At 42.4% G+C, this 14,942-nt stretch overlaps 1 protein-coding gene across 2 annotated transcripts in view; it reads right to left on the reverse strand.

The window, feature by feature from the left end:
* Window positions 1-2,289: 2,289 nt before the first annotated feature.
* Window positions 2,290-14,942, reverse strand: part of slc35f1 (solute carrier family 35 member F1) — a 435,718-nt gene continuing 423,065 nt past the window's right edge. For both annotated transcript variants that reach the window (XM_078542204.1, XM_078542205.1), the window contains one exon: window positions 2,290-3,356. In XM_078542204.1, coding sequence (XP_078398330.1) covers window positions 3,132-3,356 — 225 coding nt within the window. In that variant the 3' untranslated portion in view covers window positions 2,290-3,131. The remainder of the gene's footprint in view (window positions 3,357-14,942) is intronic.

The raw sequence follows: 14,942 nt of genomic DNA on the forward strand, positions 1-14,942 counted from the left end.
CAGCAGGTTTCGACTTTTTGCCTCCCGCTAGATTCTCTGCTCCCGCCTGCCACAAAACCCGTCACAGGCAGGATGGGAGAATTTCACCCAATATGACAATTCCTCATTATTGAGCAGGAATCTCTGCCTAGTTATAGTTTCTAATGAACTTTGGAGCCATCACCTTCTTTGGTAGATTTTAACTTTGTACAATAGTGTAAAATGTGCTATAATGAATTGGCTGCCTATTTAATGTTTCTCCTGATTTGCATTTCTATAGACTCTTACACCATGGATCTATTTCTACACTTTTAATGCAATCACTGGCCTTTAATGCTAGCTTCGTAGTTACACCTTTCTGCATGGTATTGAAATGGATATTCCAGGTTGTATTGACCTTCAAGATATAAATAAACCATTTAGAGTCAGTCATAGATTAGTAGGTGACAGAAGGAGGCCATTCCACTCATGCTGGCTCTCCGTAGAACAGTGCAATCAGACCCATTCCCCCATTCTCTCCTTGCAGCCCTGCAATTTTATTTGATTCAAATGCCCATCCAATTTCCTCTCGGAATCATCGGTCACCTCAGCTTCCACCACCTCTATCGGTGGTGAGTACCAGTCACTGCAAAAAAAAGTTTCTCCTCATATCCTCTGCTGTATTTCTTGCCCAACAGCATAAATCTGAGTCTCCTAGTCCTTGCACCATCAGCTAAAGGGAACAGTTTTCTACATCTGATCCTGTCATAATCTTGTACCTCTAATAAATCTCTCCTCAATCAGTTATAGAGTTAATAATTCATATTACATCTGTGCAGCAGTACTAGATTGGCACTGGAGATGGATAATGTTGAGAAATTTAAGAGGGAATGATAAATTATTGGCATAGGGAGAAATTAAATAGGGTATAATCTGAGGGTCTTTTCTGCCACCTTGACGCGGGGGAGGATCCCTTGAGCGATTCCGTTGGGAGCACCTTGCTCCTGCTAGGATAGATTGAAGAAGCTGGGGCTGTTCACCTTAAGATAAAGTGGAGAGGAGATTTGATTGAGGTGTTCAAAATCATGAGGGGTCTAGACAGAGAGAAATTGCTCCCATTGGCGAAGGTTTGAGAACCAGATGTCACAGATTTAAAGTGATTGCCAAAAGAGCTCAATGCGACATTAGGAAAACTGTTTTATGCAGTGAGTGATTACAATCTGGAATGCACTGCTTGAGAGGATGAGTGGAGACAGATTCAATCATGGCTTTCATTGGATAATTATCTGAAGAAAAAATAATTGCAGTGCAATGGGAAAGGGCAGGGGATTGATTGTGGCTGAATTGCTCTTACAGAGAGCTGTGCTGAATGGCCTTCTTCCGCGCTCTACCCATTCTCTATATTCTATATTCCAGTTCCTAAAGATGTGTTTGTTATGATAGGCAGATAAATAATTTACTTCTTAAAATTATTGCTGTTGATAGCACTACCAACTCTGGTATATCTGTTTAAGACTGATCTAGACAACAGTTCAAAACTAGCAAGCGTGATTAAACTATGCGCATTATTTCTTTAAATAAAATTCTTTAACTTTCTGACTAACCTATGCTTTAATCTGGTTTGCAGAAATCTTTGTTGATTAATTCCATTTTAATCTCTTCCAATAATGCTGCAGCTCAGAAAAACAGAACATTGTATAGTTTATTTTTAGTGACTGTAATTTTGTTTCTTCCTTTTCCTTGTTGTATATACTCATGGCTACAGCCATTTGTCTGCATATATTCTTATTTAATTTGGAGTAAGTAGGAAATAGACCCCCCTTCTATGAATTGTCATTGGTGCTCTGTAGCTCAACTAATAGGATTATATTTCCTATGGGATGACAGTGGTGACATTTGTTTTTCCATTTTGGAACAAATAATTCAATTTACATGTGGTTGTTCGACTCAAGTGTTAGCTGTTATTGGTGATTGAATCTATAAAGGCAATAATGCCTATTGAGAACCTCAACTGTAGAATATTTTTTGAGGCTATTAACAACGAGAAGCAAATCATTCAATTAACCAAAAATATAACTAAGCGCTCCCATTTTGCACAGATAAACACATTAGCCAAAAATACACCATGTATTTTCACACTGATATTTTGTCAAATTAGTAATTATCCATAAAATCCAATCACTGAGTCATGATCATTCCTGGTGTTGGTTGATGTAAATTGCTGTCGATTGCAGTTTTAATAGAGGAAACACTGAAAAATGATGCCCGCAGCCTGTTTTTCTAGAACAGATTTGTTGCGTGATCATTGCAAGTAGTGGACAGGAGTCTATGTTGTGATATTATCTTTCATAAAGCATTTATTTGAAAACATCATACAGGCATTACATTGCCACAGCCAGTCCATAAAGAGCATGCAGATATCAAAAAGATAAAGGGCTTCTTTCAGTTGAACTGTGCAGTTTTTGGTTTGTTTTCTTGTAATGGTGTCGAGTTTAACTGTATTATGTTATTATCTTTTCTTTATTTAACAGTAGATTTCTACCCATGGGGTACAGTCCATACTTATTGTAATCTAACTGTGAAGAATACTAATTGTTAAAGCAACACAAAGGTACTACACAACTTGTCAAAATGTTAACAGCACAAGTTAGCAAATTCTAAACTATACAATCGCCCATCTTAGATTGACGCAGGTTCAGAGGTCATATAATGGCGTTTCATATAGAAAGATAACATCACCCTTTAAATGACTTCTTAGATGGCCTTAACTTGGAAACATTTATGTGCAAAAAGATGGGAATGACTGGAAATGAGAAAAAATACAGTGCATATTTAAACTCAGTTAAAATCCCCTTATTCCCATACAGTGGTAGTGATATATAGACTATATTATAAAAATGTTTTACATGGCACTTTTTAAACCATCAATTGATTGCAATCCACTTAAAAACTCTTAGTCAGTGAACTGACACATTAAACCCAATTGTTTCAAATAACAATTTACTAAACTCTACAATTAGTAAAAAGAATTCTAGAAATTTGGTTTGAAAAATAAATATTAAAATGTAGTAAACCAAAAATAGGGGGAATGAGGTGATGTAAACAAAAAAAAAAAAATCCAGGAATGTAAAATAAAGCCCATTGAAGTGCCAGGATGCATCTTCAGTGCCTCCTCATGAAACTCGGACATGGGCCTCCTCCTCAGTCTCCTGTCCTAGGCTGGAATATGTGACTGATGGCTCCACTTGTCCAGTGGTTGGTATCTCGACTACTGGGCCTGCAGGGTTACGAAACTGCTTGTATACACGTGGATCTTGGGCCACGTATGTGGAAGTGGAAGAGTAGAAGATTAATCCAAGAATTATTGTGAAAAAAGACAGAAGGTAGAGTCCTGAAAACTAAAAAAAAGAGTAAAACATGAGATTAATTAATATTAGGAAGCATGAACTATAAAGCACTGAGAAAATAACAAGCAGCTCATGGATATTCAATTTATCCATCTAGAAGGTCACAATGTTATAGTACAACTATGTGTTACAGTTCAGAATGAGCTTACTATTGAAACGGTATATTTTGCAATGGCTTTTAAATTATGTCCTGCAAAAAAAGTAGCCACAGAAATTTGACTACATGTTTACAACCAAGTTGACAATATATTTGGTCATTTGCATTAGTCAAAATTCAAACTGGATTTTGATTTCCATCATTTTGAATCAACTGAATGTTAAATTTGCCTTTGTTGTCCTTAAATATATTTTATCAAGAAGATTGTGAACCACTCACATTGACTGCAGATCTTATTCATTCTCTTTACTACGGAGCCAAAACATGGCTGCAATATCCAATCATCTTTCAAAATTGCAAAATCCTCTTGTTACATGGCTTTCTTCCTGACCTTTTTGCTCAACTTACACAAAAAAGTTATCCAATGCATTTCAGGGATTTTGTTTGCGACCATATTACAGTCCACAATGAAACAGAAATATATCAACTGACGTGCACATATCCTGTAACAAGTCACACAACTCTAAAGGGCAGTAATTTCGCTCCTGTTGGGCAGCCTTGGCGGGGGCGGGCGGGGTGCAGTTGGGAAGCCGACCGCCACCTACGATCGGGGCTGGGCCGTGATTTCACACTGGTGGGCCAATTAAGGCTTGCCCGGTGTGAAATGCAAGCAGCAGTGCTCAGTGCTGCCTGTGTGGGGGTGGGGAGGACGGCGAGTGCAGAACTTCGCACATGCGGGCAAGTGCGCACTTGAAAATTTCCCTGAGGCACAGAGCTGCCTCAGCGAGATGAACAGTTTTAAAAAAAAATAAAGATTTTAAAAATGTTATAAAACATGTCCCCTCTTGTGACTCTGTTACATGAGCAGGGGCATGTTATAAATGAAATTTAAAATGTTTTATTTTATTTTTCTTTGCTTTGCTGTTGGAAACCTCATTCCGCCCATAGATGAGGTTTCCTAAAAAGTGCAAAGGCTACTTGGCCTTTTCGCCTGCCCGCCAACTGTAAGGTTGGACAGGCAGCGAAAAGTTTAAGTTACTTATCTTTTTAATGGCCTTAATAGGCCTTTCAATTATCGGGGGGCATGCTGCTGATTCCCATGTGCGCCCGCCAACCGAAATATCACGCGACTGCCCACATCATAAAATGTTGGGAAAGGGCAGTTGGGTTGGAGTGGGCAGCCTAATTTTTTAAATGATCTCTTCAAGGGCGGGAAGAAAATGGGGGTTTCTATCTTCAAAGGCTACCCTTTGTCTAATTGCTTTAGAGGTAAAGTGTTGGCATTAGAGGTACAAACTTGAAACCTGGTCAGATGCTGGTCAGAAACCTCCAGATGCTGTTGCATCTTTACAACATTTTTCATTTTTATTTCTAACATAGCTCAGTGTAGTGCAAATCCTTAGCCTTGATTTATACTTAATCCTATCATCTGATTTTAATCAGTAGTCCCTCTAGCCACATAAACGAGTCTATCTCAGGAAAGAAAAACTTGGTATTATTGTAAGCCTTTCCCACAGGTGGTTGCTTCTTCTAATAAGTGACTGTAGAGCAGCACTGCCAAGAGTCATGGAAAAATCTGTGACACACACTGGGCTGCATTTTACATGTCCCTGCCGAGTGTGTTTTTGGCAGGGGGCCACATAAAATAGTGCTCGCCTCATCACCTTCCCATTCACCCCAGAGCTCATCCTCAAAATACGGGATTGGGGTGAGGGGTAGATAGTCAAGGGAGAATTAAGCTTGTTACCAAGCCAATTTACCCCAATAACACACTGCCCACATCATAAAATGTTGGGAAAGGGCAGTTGGGTGGGAGTGGGCAGCCTAATTTTTTTAATGATCTCTTCAAGGGCGGGAAGGAATTGGGGGTTTCTATCTTCAAGGGCTACCCTTTGTCAAACATGGGACACCCCCCCCACCCACCAAGATAAACCCCCCCTAATTTCTTCCTATCCACCCACAGCCTTAAACCCTCCTCTCACCTCTCCTTGATCTGCCCAAACCCTCCCTGCCCAAGACCCTGAACTAACCTGTTTCTGGGAATCCATGGGCATTTTCCTCCGTCTCTTGCAGTCCCAATAGCACACACTAACATGCTTTTGGCACTGCCAGACAATTGGATTGAGGGGTGGATGTCCCACTCTGCCCTTGTTTAGCCTGTCCGCAGAGCATTATGGCTATGGAGTGTGCCGGTGTGGAGTGGGTCAGCTCCACGCCGACTTTGCTTTCTGGGGTGTTTGTGGGGAGTGGTGGGGGCAAGCAGTCGGCCTTCTCAGGAAAGGGAAGGACCATGATACTAGGAGGCAACAATGTAAATTTAAAGAATAAAGTAAAGGGAAGTCATTATAGATATATTGAATAGTTACAGCACAGAAGGAGGCCATTCAATCCTTCGTACCATGCAAATCATCTCGTTCCGCATCATCGCCCTTCCCGTAGCTCTGCAAATTCTTTCTCTTCAGCTAATTATCCAGTTCCCTTTTGCAGAACATGTCTGACTCTGTCTCCACAAGGTAGTGCATTCCAAATCCTAAACATCTGCTGTATAAAAAGGTCTTCCTCATGGCACCTTTGTTTTTTTTTGCCAATCACCTTAAATCTGTGTCCTCTGGTTCTCGACCCTTCTGTCAATGGGAACATTTTCTCTCTGTCTACTTTGTCCAGATCTCTCATGATTTTGAGCACCTCCATCAAATCTCCTCTCAACCTTCTTTTCTCAAAGAAGAACAGCCCTAGATTCTCCAATCAATCCATGTAACTGAAATCCCTCATCCCTGGAACTATTCTGGTAAATCTTTTCTGCTCCTTTTCCAATGCCTTCCCATCCTTCCTAAAGCATGGTGCCCAGAATTAGATACAATGCTCCAGTTGAGGCTGAACCAGTGTTTCATAAAGCTTGTACTCTGCCTCTATTTATAAAAACCACAATGCCATATGCCTTATTAACCATTTTCATAACCTATCCTACCACCTTCAATGATTTGTACACATGTTGCTGTGCCCTTGCACCCCTTTTAGAATGATGTCCTTTATTTTATATTGCCTCTCCTCATTATTCTTACCCAAATGTATTACTTCACAACTGTCTGCATTAAATTTCATCTGCCATATGTCCACCCATTCACCAGTCTGTCTATGCCTTCTTGAAGACTATCTCCACCATCCTCACAGTTTACAATACTTACAAAGGCTGAATTTTTAGCTCAGCGGGCGGGCACGCGCCCGACCCGACCGAGTGTAAATCGATGTGCGATATTTCAGTGGGTGGAAGCGTGCTGGAGTTAGCAGCGCACCCGCCGACAATTAAAAGATCTATCAAGGCTATTTAAAAGATAATTAGAAGAAACTTTTCGCTGCCCGTCCAACCTTACGGTTGACGGGCAGGTGAAATGACCAAGCAACCTTTGCATTTTTTTGGAAATCTCATCCACAGGCGGGATGAGGTTTCCAACAGTAAATAAAAATAAAGTAAAATTTTTTAAATTTATTTAATAACATGTCCCTGTTCATGTGACAGAGTCATGTGACATGTTTCATAACATTTTTCGCATTTATATCTTTTATTTCGAAAACTGTTCATCTTCCTGAGGCAGTTCTGTGCCTCTGTGCGGTTTTGAAGCATGCACTCATGTGCATGCACGGAGTTCTTGCTTGGCCTCCTCCCCCCGCCACACAGGCAATGCTGAGCGCTGCCGCTCACGTTTAGATTGTGGGAAACCAACCGCCCCTGCTGAGCCCACCCAACTAGGGCAAAATTCTGCCCCAAATTTTGTGTGATCTGCAAATTTTGAAATTGTGCCCTGTGCACCCAAGTCCAGGTCATTAATATAGATCAAGGCCTGGATTTTTAGGTTGGCAGGTGGTCGCGATCGGCGGGCCCGGGGTCAGCCAGGGAATGGACCGCCGACAGCGATCAGCTCTCAATCGCAATTTCACACTAGCTGGCCAATTAACGGCCAGCCAGTGGGAAGCGTGCGCTGAGAAGTTCGGCGCTGCCGGGATGGGGGTGGGAAGAGGGTGAGCGATGACGTCAACGTGAGCATGGGCCAGCCCTGGGGGAAAGCTCCCTGAAGGCAGAGAGCTGCCTCAGGGAGGCGAAGACCTGAAAAATCAAAAATAAAGGTCTCAGAAGCTGAAAGAAAGTGTCCGTGCATCATAATCAATCAATACATTTCATGAAAAATGTAAAAGCCGTCTGGCTGATTTGCTTGTCCACCAACCGTAAGATTGGACAGACCACAAAAAATTGGAGTCAATTGCTCCATCAATGGGCTTAATTGCCCTCTTAATTGTTGGCAGGCGCACTTCACGCTCGCCTGATGTCATCTCGCGCAATTTCACGACCGATTTTGTTGGGCATGTGCCAGCCCGATCAGCGTAAAATTCTGACCCAAGAAAAACTGTAGTCCTAGTACTGATCCCTGGGGAACCCCACTATATACCTTCCTCCAGTATGAAAAACAATCATTCACCGCTACTCTCTTTCATATCACTCAGCCAACTTTGTATCCATGCTGCCATTGTATTTTTTGTTCCATGGGCTTCAACTTTGCTGACAAGCCTGTTATGTGGCACTTTATCAAATGCTTTTTGGAAGTTCGAAAGCATCACCCTCATCAAACCTCTTTATTGTCTCATCAAAGATGACAATGAAATGAGTTAAACACTATTTGTCTTTGTAAATCTGTGCTGGCTTTCCTTAATTAATCCATATTTGTCCAAGTGACTGTAAATTTTCTCCCATAATATCCTTCCTAAAAGTTTTCCTACTACTAAGTTAAACTGACTGGCCTGTAGTTGCTCGGATTATCCTCACACCCTTTGTGGAACAAGGGTGTAACATGTGCAATTCTCCAGTTCTCTGACACCACCCCAGTATTGGATGATTGGAAGATTAAAGCCACTACTCCACAATTTTCACCCTTACTTCCCTCAGGATCCTCAAATGCATCTCATCCATTCCTGGTGACATCAAATCTGAATACAGCCAGCCTATCTAAAACCTCCACTTTATTAATTTTCAGTCGATTAAGTATCTCAACAACCTTTTCTTTCACTGTGACTTTGCCAACATCTTCTTCCTTGGTAAAGACAGATGCAAAGTGTTCATTTAGTACCTCAGCCATGCCCTCTGCCTCCCTGCGTAAAATCATCGTTTTGGTCCCTAATCGGCTCCATACCTCCAATCCTTTTCCCACTTCTCTTGAAGACATTAGCTCATGCTGGGATACAGTCCCACAAAGGCTGTCATCCCTCCAGCTTCTTAGCTAAGTGAGCATTCTTCACGCCTTCACCCAGTTAGTGAATGCTGTTAAGACTATACTGCGATCCACTTCAGTCTAGTTTGATCCTATTCGCATCCATATACAAATCTGGAGGTGGTGGATAGACTGCCCATTATACACCCTGCCCAATCAGGTTTCCAATGACTAGCCAGTCTGATTCAGTGAGGTTTCCATCTCCATCACAGTTGACGGTTATCTACCCCATGTACTTCTCAGCAGAGTCACTAAGAAAGCAATCAGGAGCAGGAATGGTGGTTGACTTGAACTCGTTCTGGCTGAAAGGGGCTGGGACCAACTGTAGCCTTTCAACTGATGGCTGGTTGGGATCAGCTAATTAAGCATAGACCAGAGATCAAATTTGTTATCGTCCTGGTGTGTAAGTCTCTGTTCACTCACCCACTTACTAGGCACTGCACTTACCCAATAAACTATTGAGGGAGCTCAGCATAAAAGATTTTAAACCAATAACACATGGTAAAGGGAAGTAACAAACTTGTCAATCAAATAATTAAATAATAGTCTGATTTCAGTAACTATACCAAAATGTTTGCAGTTTTTTCTCATGCTCAACACGAACAGCAATACTTTTCCATCTACTCAATGTAAAATCTTTCATAACTAGAGATTTTTGGTTAGCTTTCAAGAACAAATTACAAATACCACAAAGCGATTCATATTCCAATAATGAAAGGAGCTTTGTTCCAAATTTTTGTTTCATGCTCTACAAGGACGTGAGCTCTCCACTCCCACAGCATGTGTTTCACTGATAATTCATCTAGATAACTGAAGCTGAACTACACTTTCTTAGTCTAGTTAATCTCCATAAACCACATGCTTCACTCTACCTTGAGCTTTTCTTTGTTCTGAATTGGAATAAATTGAAGAAAGAATACATTAAATGAAAAGTGCTGCCCTAGGCCATTTTGAACTAAAAGTTGTTTAATCAGTCATTACATTTTTGCTTCAAGCCAAATTTTCCTATTTTATCTCATAAGCATTCACCTCAAAATTGGGCAGGTGTGCTTCTTCTAATTAATCCCTGTGCATCACTTTGGCCTCCAATTTTCTCTTGGTTGAATATTCTGCTAGTAATGCATTTTTTTTACCAAATTCCTGTTTTTTACATAAGCAGAGTATCAGAAGGTTCATTGACCATAGGGTATCACAACTGCATGAGACTATGGCCCTGATTTTAAATTCCCACAACTTGGAAAGTTAAAATAGTGGTGTCAGTAACCAGGACTGATCTCACTTCCTTCTCAGTGTGCCACATATTAGACTGCTGTTCAAATAGGCAAGTAAGATTCCCATAGGAAGGAATCAGTGTCCTTTTTTAAATATGCAGAATGGGTCTAGTGATGTCCTGAGGATCTGATCTGGAATATTGACCAGTGGATTGAGCGATGTGGTGTGTTGGCTTCATGTCAGGCAAAACCTGCAGGAACTGTAACTTGAGTCAAAAGGCATGTTTGAAATTTATTTTTCAGATTTCCTTGTGGACCAGGATCACAGATAGACACCCTGCCCTCGCCATCACCTATCGCAAACAGACATAGTCCCTGGGCCTAATTGTAGACACACACCACCCATCCATTCCCGTCACCCCCTGTCCCCGATTGCACAGATGGACACCCCAACCACCTTCTCACCTGTCGTACACAGATATCAGCACCCTTGGCCTTCACTGCACACAGACGCTCTTCAACAGTCCTGGTCACAAACAGAAATCCCCTTACTGGCCCCAATCCCTGACATCACTCCTGCAACCACCCCCTCTCCCACCAACCCCGCCCCCCCCACCGCATTCAGGCCCTAATCATAAGCAGACAGCATCTGCTGCTCTGATTACAGAAAGACCCCTGCAATACTCCCCACTCTCGCAGTCACAAACACCAAAACTCATCAACTAGTTGGAACCATCCACGTGGTCCCTGGCTGAGGCCTGCTACAAGTTGAATGAACTGTCGATCTGGTAGGAGACTGCAGCATTTTGCTGAAGTGAGGTCATTCCATTAAAGGTTGGCAGGGACTCCACTTCCCAATCAGGTCAGAGTTTTCGGCCAATCATAGCCACTGCCATTGCACACTTCCCTTCTCCTCATTAATATTGGGGCCAGTAGCTGAGGTCATGTATGACCACCACAAAAGTACATTTTTTCCAGTATGCAGGTCATAAGATAACAATCAAAGCTGATCGTTCTCCTCCCAGCACAGAAGCTCTGAGGCCAATTATACCATAATCAGTTATCGGAGCACAGATTCAGGATTGAACCTGAGACCTTTGGCTCAAGTGCCACATCATGTAGTGTACTTACCCACAGAGCCATCAGTAACATTTGCGCTTTCCTTATTCTTTCTTACTGTTAGTCATGTTGTGAGTGCCAGTTGGAAATGCAAGAAAACTTTCTTTCTAAACAGTTGAAGGAATCATGTGGATTTGGTAACTGCGTCCTTTCCCCTCTGACTCATAGATGGCATGTCTGAACTCCCTTTGATATGGCAACCAAAAGTAACTGAATTCACTAGCCAGATGAAAAAACACATCTTCGGGTTTTCTTGCGCACATGGCAGGCCAACCCTACGAGTCAAAGCTCACAAACATTTGGATGCAAATAAAGTGCTGAACTGCTTCAGCTATCAGGTTCCTTCTGTATTTCGATATTTTTCTGTGCACTGGAAGAATTGTAATTGGGAGTGCAACACTCAAACACTTGAGTAGTTATGTGGAAGTACAGTACATTGAAATAGGTCAACATTATGGCATCTGAGGTCAAACATTTTATACAAAGCCTATATAGTTGAAGTCCCACAGATTAAGGGACAAAGCAATTAGACTCACAGAATGCAGTTCATTCATATCCAATCCGGTAAAAGTAATCAGTATTTGTCATGTTTATTTAAAGTGATTTGAATGGGTTTAATAAAATCTGATTTGACTTTAAACTACATGGACATTTGTGCCATTAAAAAATACAAGTTAACTGGAAGTATCAGATTTTCCTTTTTGGGACTGAGTAGGAGTGGGGTAGACTTGTGTCTGTCATTCTAACTTTGCCCTGACCTGACGCATTTCACTGATGTACAGTGTCCTTCCAATAGGACTCCTACTGTCGACATGGTGTCTGACAGCACCCAGCTGCAAATTCCTGGCAATATTGCAATGGGAACACTGCTGCAGCACCAAGGAAAGTGGCTAGGCCTTTACAGGGATCAAATAGCCCCAGAGATCAAGAGAGCAGCAGCTTCTTATGCTTGGCAGATACTAACCCGAAACAGTTAATTAAGTGGGAGTCTGCAGAGTGAACTGGAGTAGGTTCTGAATCTCCGACCTATACTTCCATTAAGTCTAGTTCTGCAACAGAAGTGCAATTTCCAAAATAAAATGTCACCTGTATCAGTTTACAGACTACCATTTCCTGATGTCTGCTATCATTCTCCCTGTCTTCTACTACCCCACAGCCATCATCACTTGCACATGGTGGTTTTGATGACTGGAAGAAACTTGGTCAACGGGTGAGAAATCACCAGCAGTTTTATACAACGGGTGGAAAGTGGCAGCCAGCAATAGTCCTGGCTGGGACACAGGAGGGAAATTGGGGGTTTGGCGAACATTGGCTTCACAGCCTGCTCTTGTGTTATTCTCAGTCATTATTACATGGCACAACCGGTCTATGTCTTTTCCTACTGTAGCCTCGTTACCACTCTCCCTCACCACCTCCAGTGGCCTTGGTGTCACCTCACATCCCCCGGCCCTCTTGCAGCCTTGCACCCACATCCACCTGACCTTGGTGTCATCTCACTCCTTCTGGCACCCGTGTAGACTCGCTCTCCTTGGCCTTGGTGTCATCTCACTCCTTCTGGCCCAAGTGCAGCCTCGCTCTCCTCAGCCTTGGTGTCACCTTGCCTCTCCCAGCCCCAGTGTCACCTCACTCCTCCCGGTCCCAGTGCAGCCTCGCTTCCCCAAGTGTAGCCTCGCTCCCCTCCAGGTGTAGCCTCGCACACCCACAGGTGTAACGTTGCACCCCCCTGCCCCGGTGTCACTTCACTCCTGCTCAGCCTTGGTGTGACCTCGCTCCCCCCAGGAGTAGCCTCACTCACCCCAGCCTTGGTGTCACTTCGCTCCACCAACCGCAGAGTCACCTCGCTCCCTCCAGCCTTGGTTTCACCTCACTCCCCCCTGCACCTCCAAACCTGGTCTCTCTCCTCACTGCCTTATGCTGGATATATTCCAGCGGTGCCAATGTGGAGGAGGCAGCAGGAGTTGTTTCTGAAACAGTCCAAGAAATGGCTGTCCTTCTCCAGCTTCACCAAAAACCATCCTTGGTGATATCAACCACTGTGCTTTGTCTTTGAGGGATATTCTCTGTAACTACACTGAAGAAGAGTCATATGGACTCGAAACGTTAACTCTGTTTCTCTCACCACAGATGCTGTCAGACCTGCTGAGTTTTTCCAGTATTTTCTGTTTTTATTTCAGGAACCAAAGGGTTTTAGTCTCTGGGATTTACTCGGAGCCCATGGTAAGGAATACTGGATCTCCTCAGGACTGTGTACTTTCACCTTTGCTTTTCATCCTTCACATGAATGATTGTCGATCAGAGCACAATGACCCTGAAGTACACTAATGATATGGTACTTGTGCGTCTCATAAGGAATGATGACGTAAACTATAGGAACTCAGTGGAGAAGTTTGTCAAATGGAGTAATAACAATTCTCTTAAATTGAATGAAAATAACACAAAAGAACTAGTTATAGATTTTGGGAAAGAGCCAAGTTCCCGTAAAGGTTCATAACGTGACAATGAAATAGTTACGAAATACAAGAATCTAGGTGTCAAAGTAGATGGTAAGGTGAACTGGAGGGAACAAATGTGGTGGCCAAGGGATATACACGATTATACTACAGAAAATTTAAATCCTTTTGAGTAGATCCCACAATCATGAAACTCTTCTCAGTGGCTATAGTTGAAAGTGCTATCCTTTGTGGATGTCTCTCCTGATACTGTTGTCTAAGGAAAGCAGACTCTTCAAGGGTGCAGGGGTTATTGAGCCAGGCAGGAAGGGTGTTTGATGAGCAGATCTTTCTTGACAAAATCTGCTCTCTAAGAATTTTGGCGGAAGTTGAGTGACATGAACAATGAGAATCACCCCTAGTCTCAGTATTACTATTCAATGCATTTAGGGAAAAGGCTACAATCCCTGAGATGTAGGAAAAAATTGGTTCCTGAACTCTTTGGGCCCTTGTTTATAAGAACTTTTAACAGGAGTTTGATGCATGGATGAGGATCATTCATAGTGGGACTCGCTGACAGATTATTTTAATGCACTGGAATAATTTTAACTAAAGTCAGACCTCTGTAATTGGGTAATTTTCTTTTTATTGTTACTATTCATATATATGTAATTGTTTTTAATAAATGAGCAATGTACCCAAAATGAATCTCCGTCATGGAAAATAAAGTGAAATTGATATTGAAAACTGTATTTAACTACCTCGTCCCACCCTGTCCTCATATTATTCCCTGCCCTATTCCCTCAAGTATACATTAAGCTTTCCGATAAATATACAAACGCGTTCTGCTTAACCACTCCCTAGGGTAGCTGTTCCACATTCTCACCTCTCTCTGTGCAAAGAAAAATTCCTTTATTAATGGATATCTTACGGGCAGAATTTTGCCCTCGGCGTGCGGGATTGGAGGGGCCAGGCAGAGGCAGTCGGGAAGCTGACTGCCACCCGCGATTGGGCCTGGAAGGCAATTTCACACTGGTGGGCCAATTAAGGCCTGCCCAGCGTGAAATGTGAGCGGCAGCGCTCAGCGCTGCCTGTGCAGGCAGGAGGAGGAGGGCGAGATGACCTTGGGGCATGCACCCGAGTGCGCTACATAATCTCCCTGAGGCAGAAAGCTACCTCAGGGAGATGAAGCATTTTCAAAAAAAATTAAAATTTTATAAATGTTATGATACATGTCCCTTCATGTGACTTTGTCACATGAGCAGGGGCATGTTATTAATGAAAAAATAAAGTTTTTATTTGCTTTTGGAAACTTCATCACGCCTGTGGATGAGGTTTCCAAATAAGTGCAAAGGCCTTTTCGCTTACCTGCCTACTGTAAGGTTGGACGTGCAGCGAAAAATTTATTTAAATTAACTTTTTAATGGCCTTAATAGGCCTTTTAATTGTTGGCAGGTGCACTG

The sequence above is a fragment of the Cetorhinus maximus genome, chromosome 5, assembly GCF_964194155.1.
Source record: "Cetorhinus maximus chromosome 5, sCetMax3.hap1.1, whole genome shotgun sequence".
NCBI lineage: Eukaryota > Metazoa > Chordata > Chondrichthyes > Lamniformes > Cetorhinidae > Cetorhinus > Cetorhinus maximus.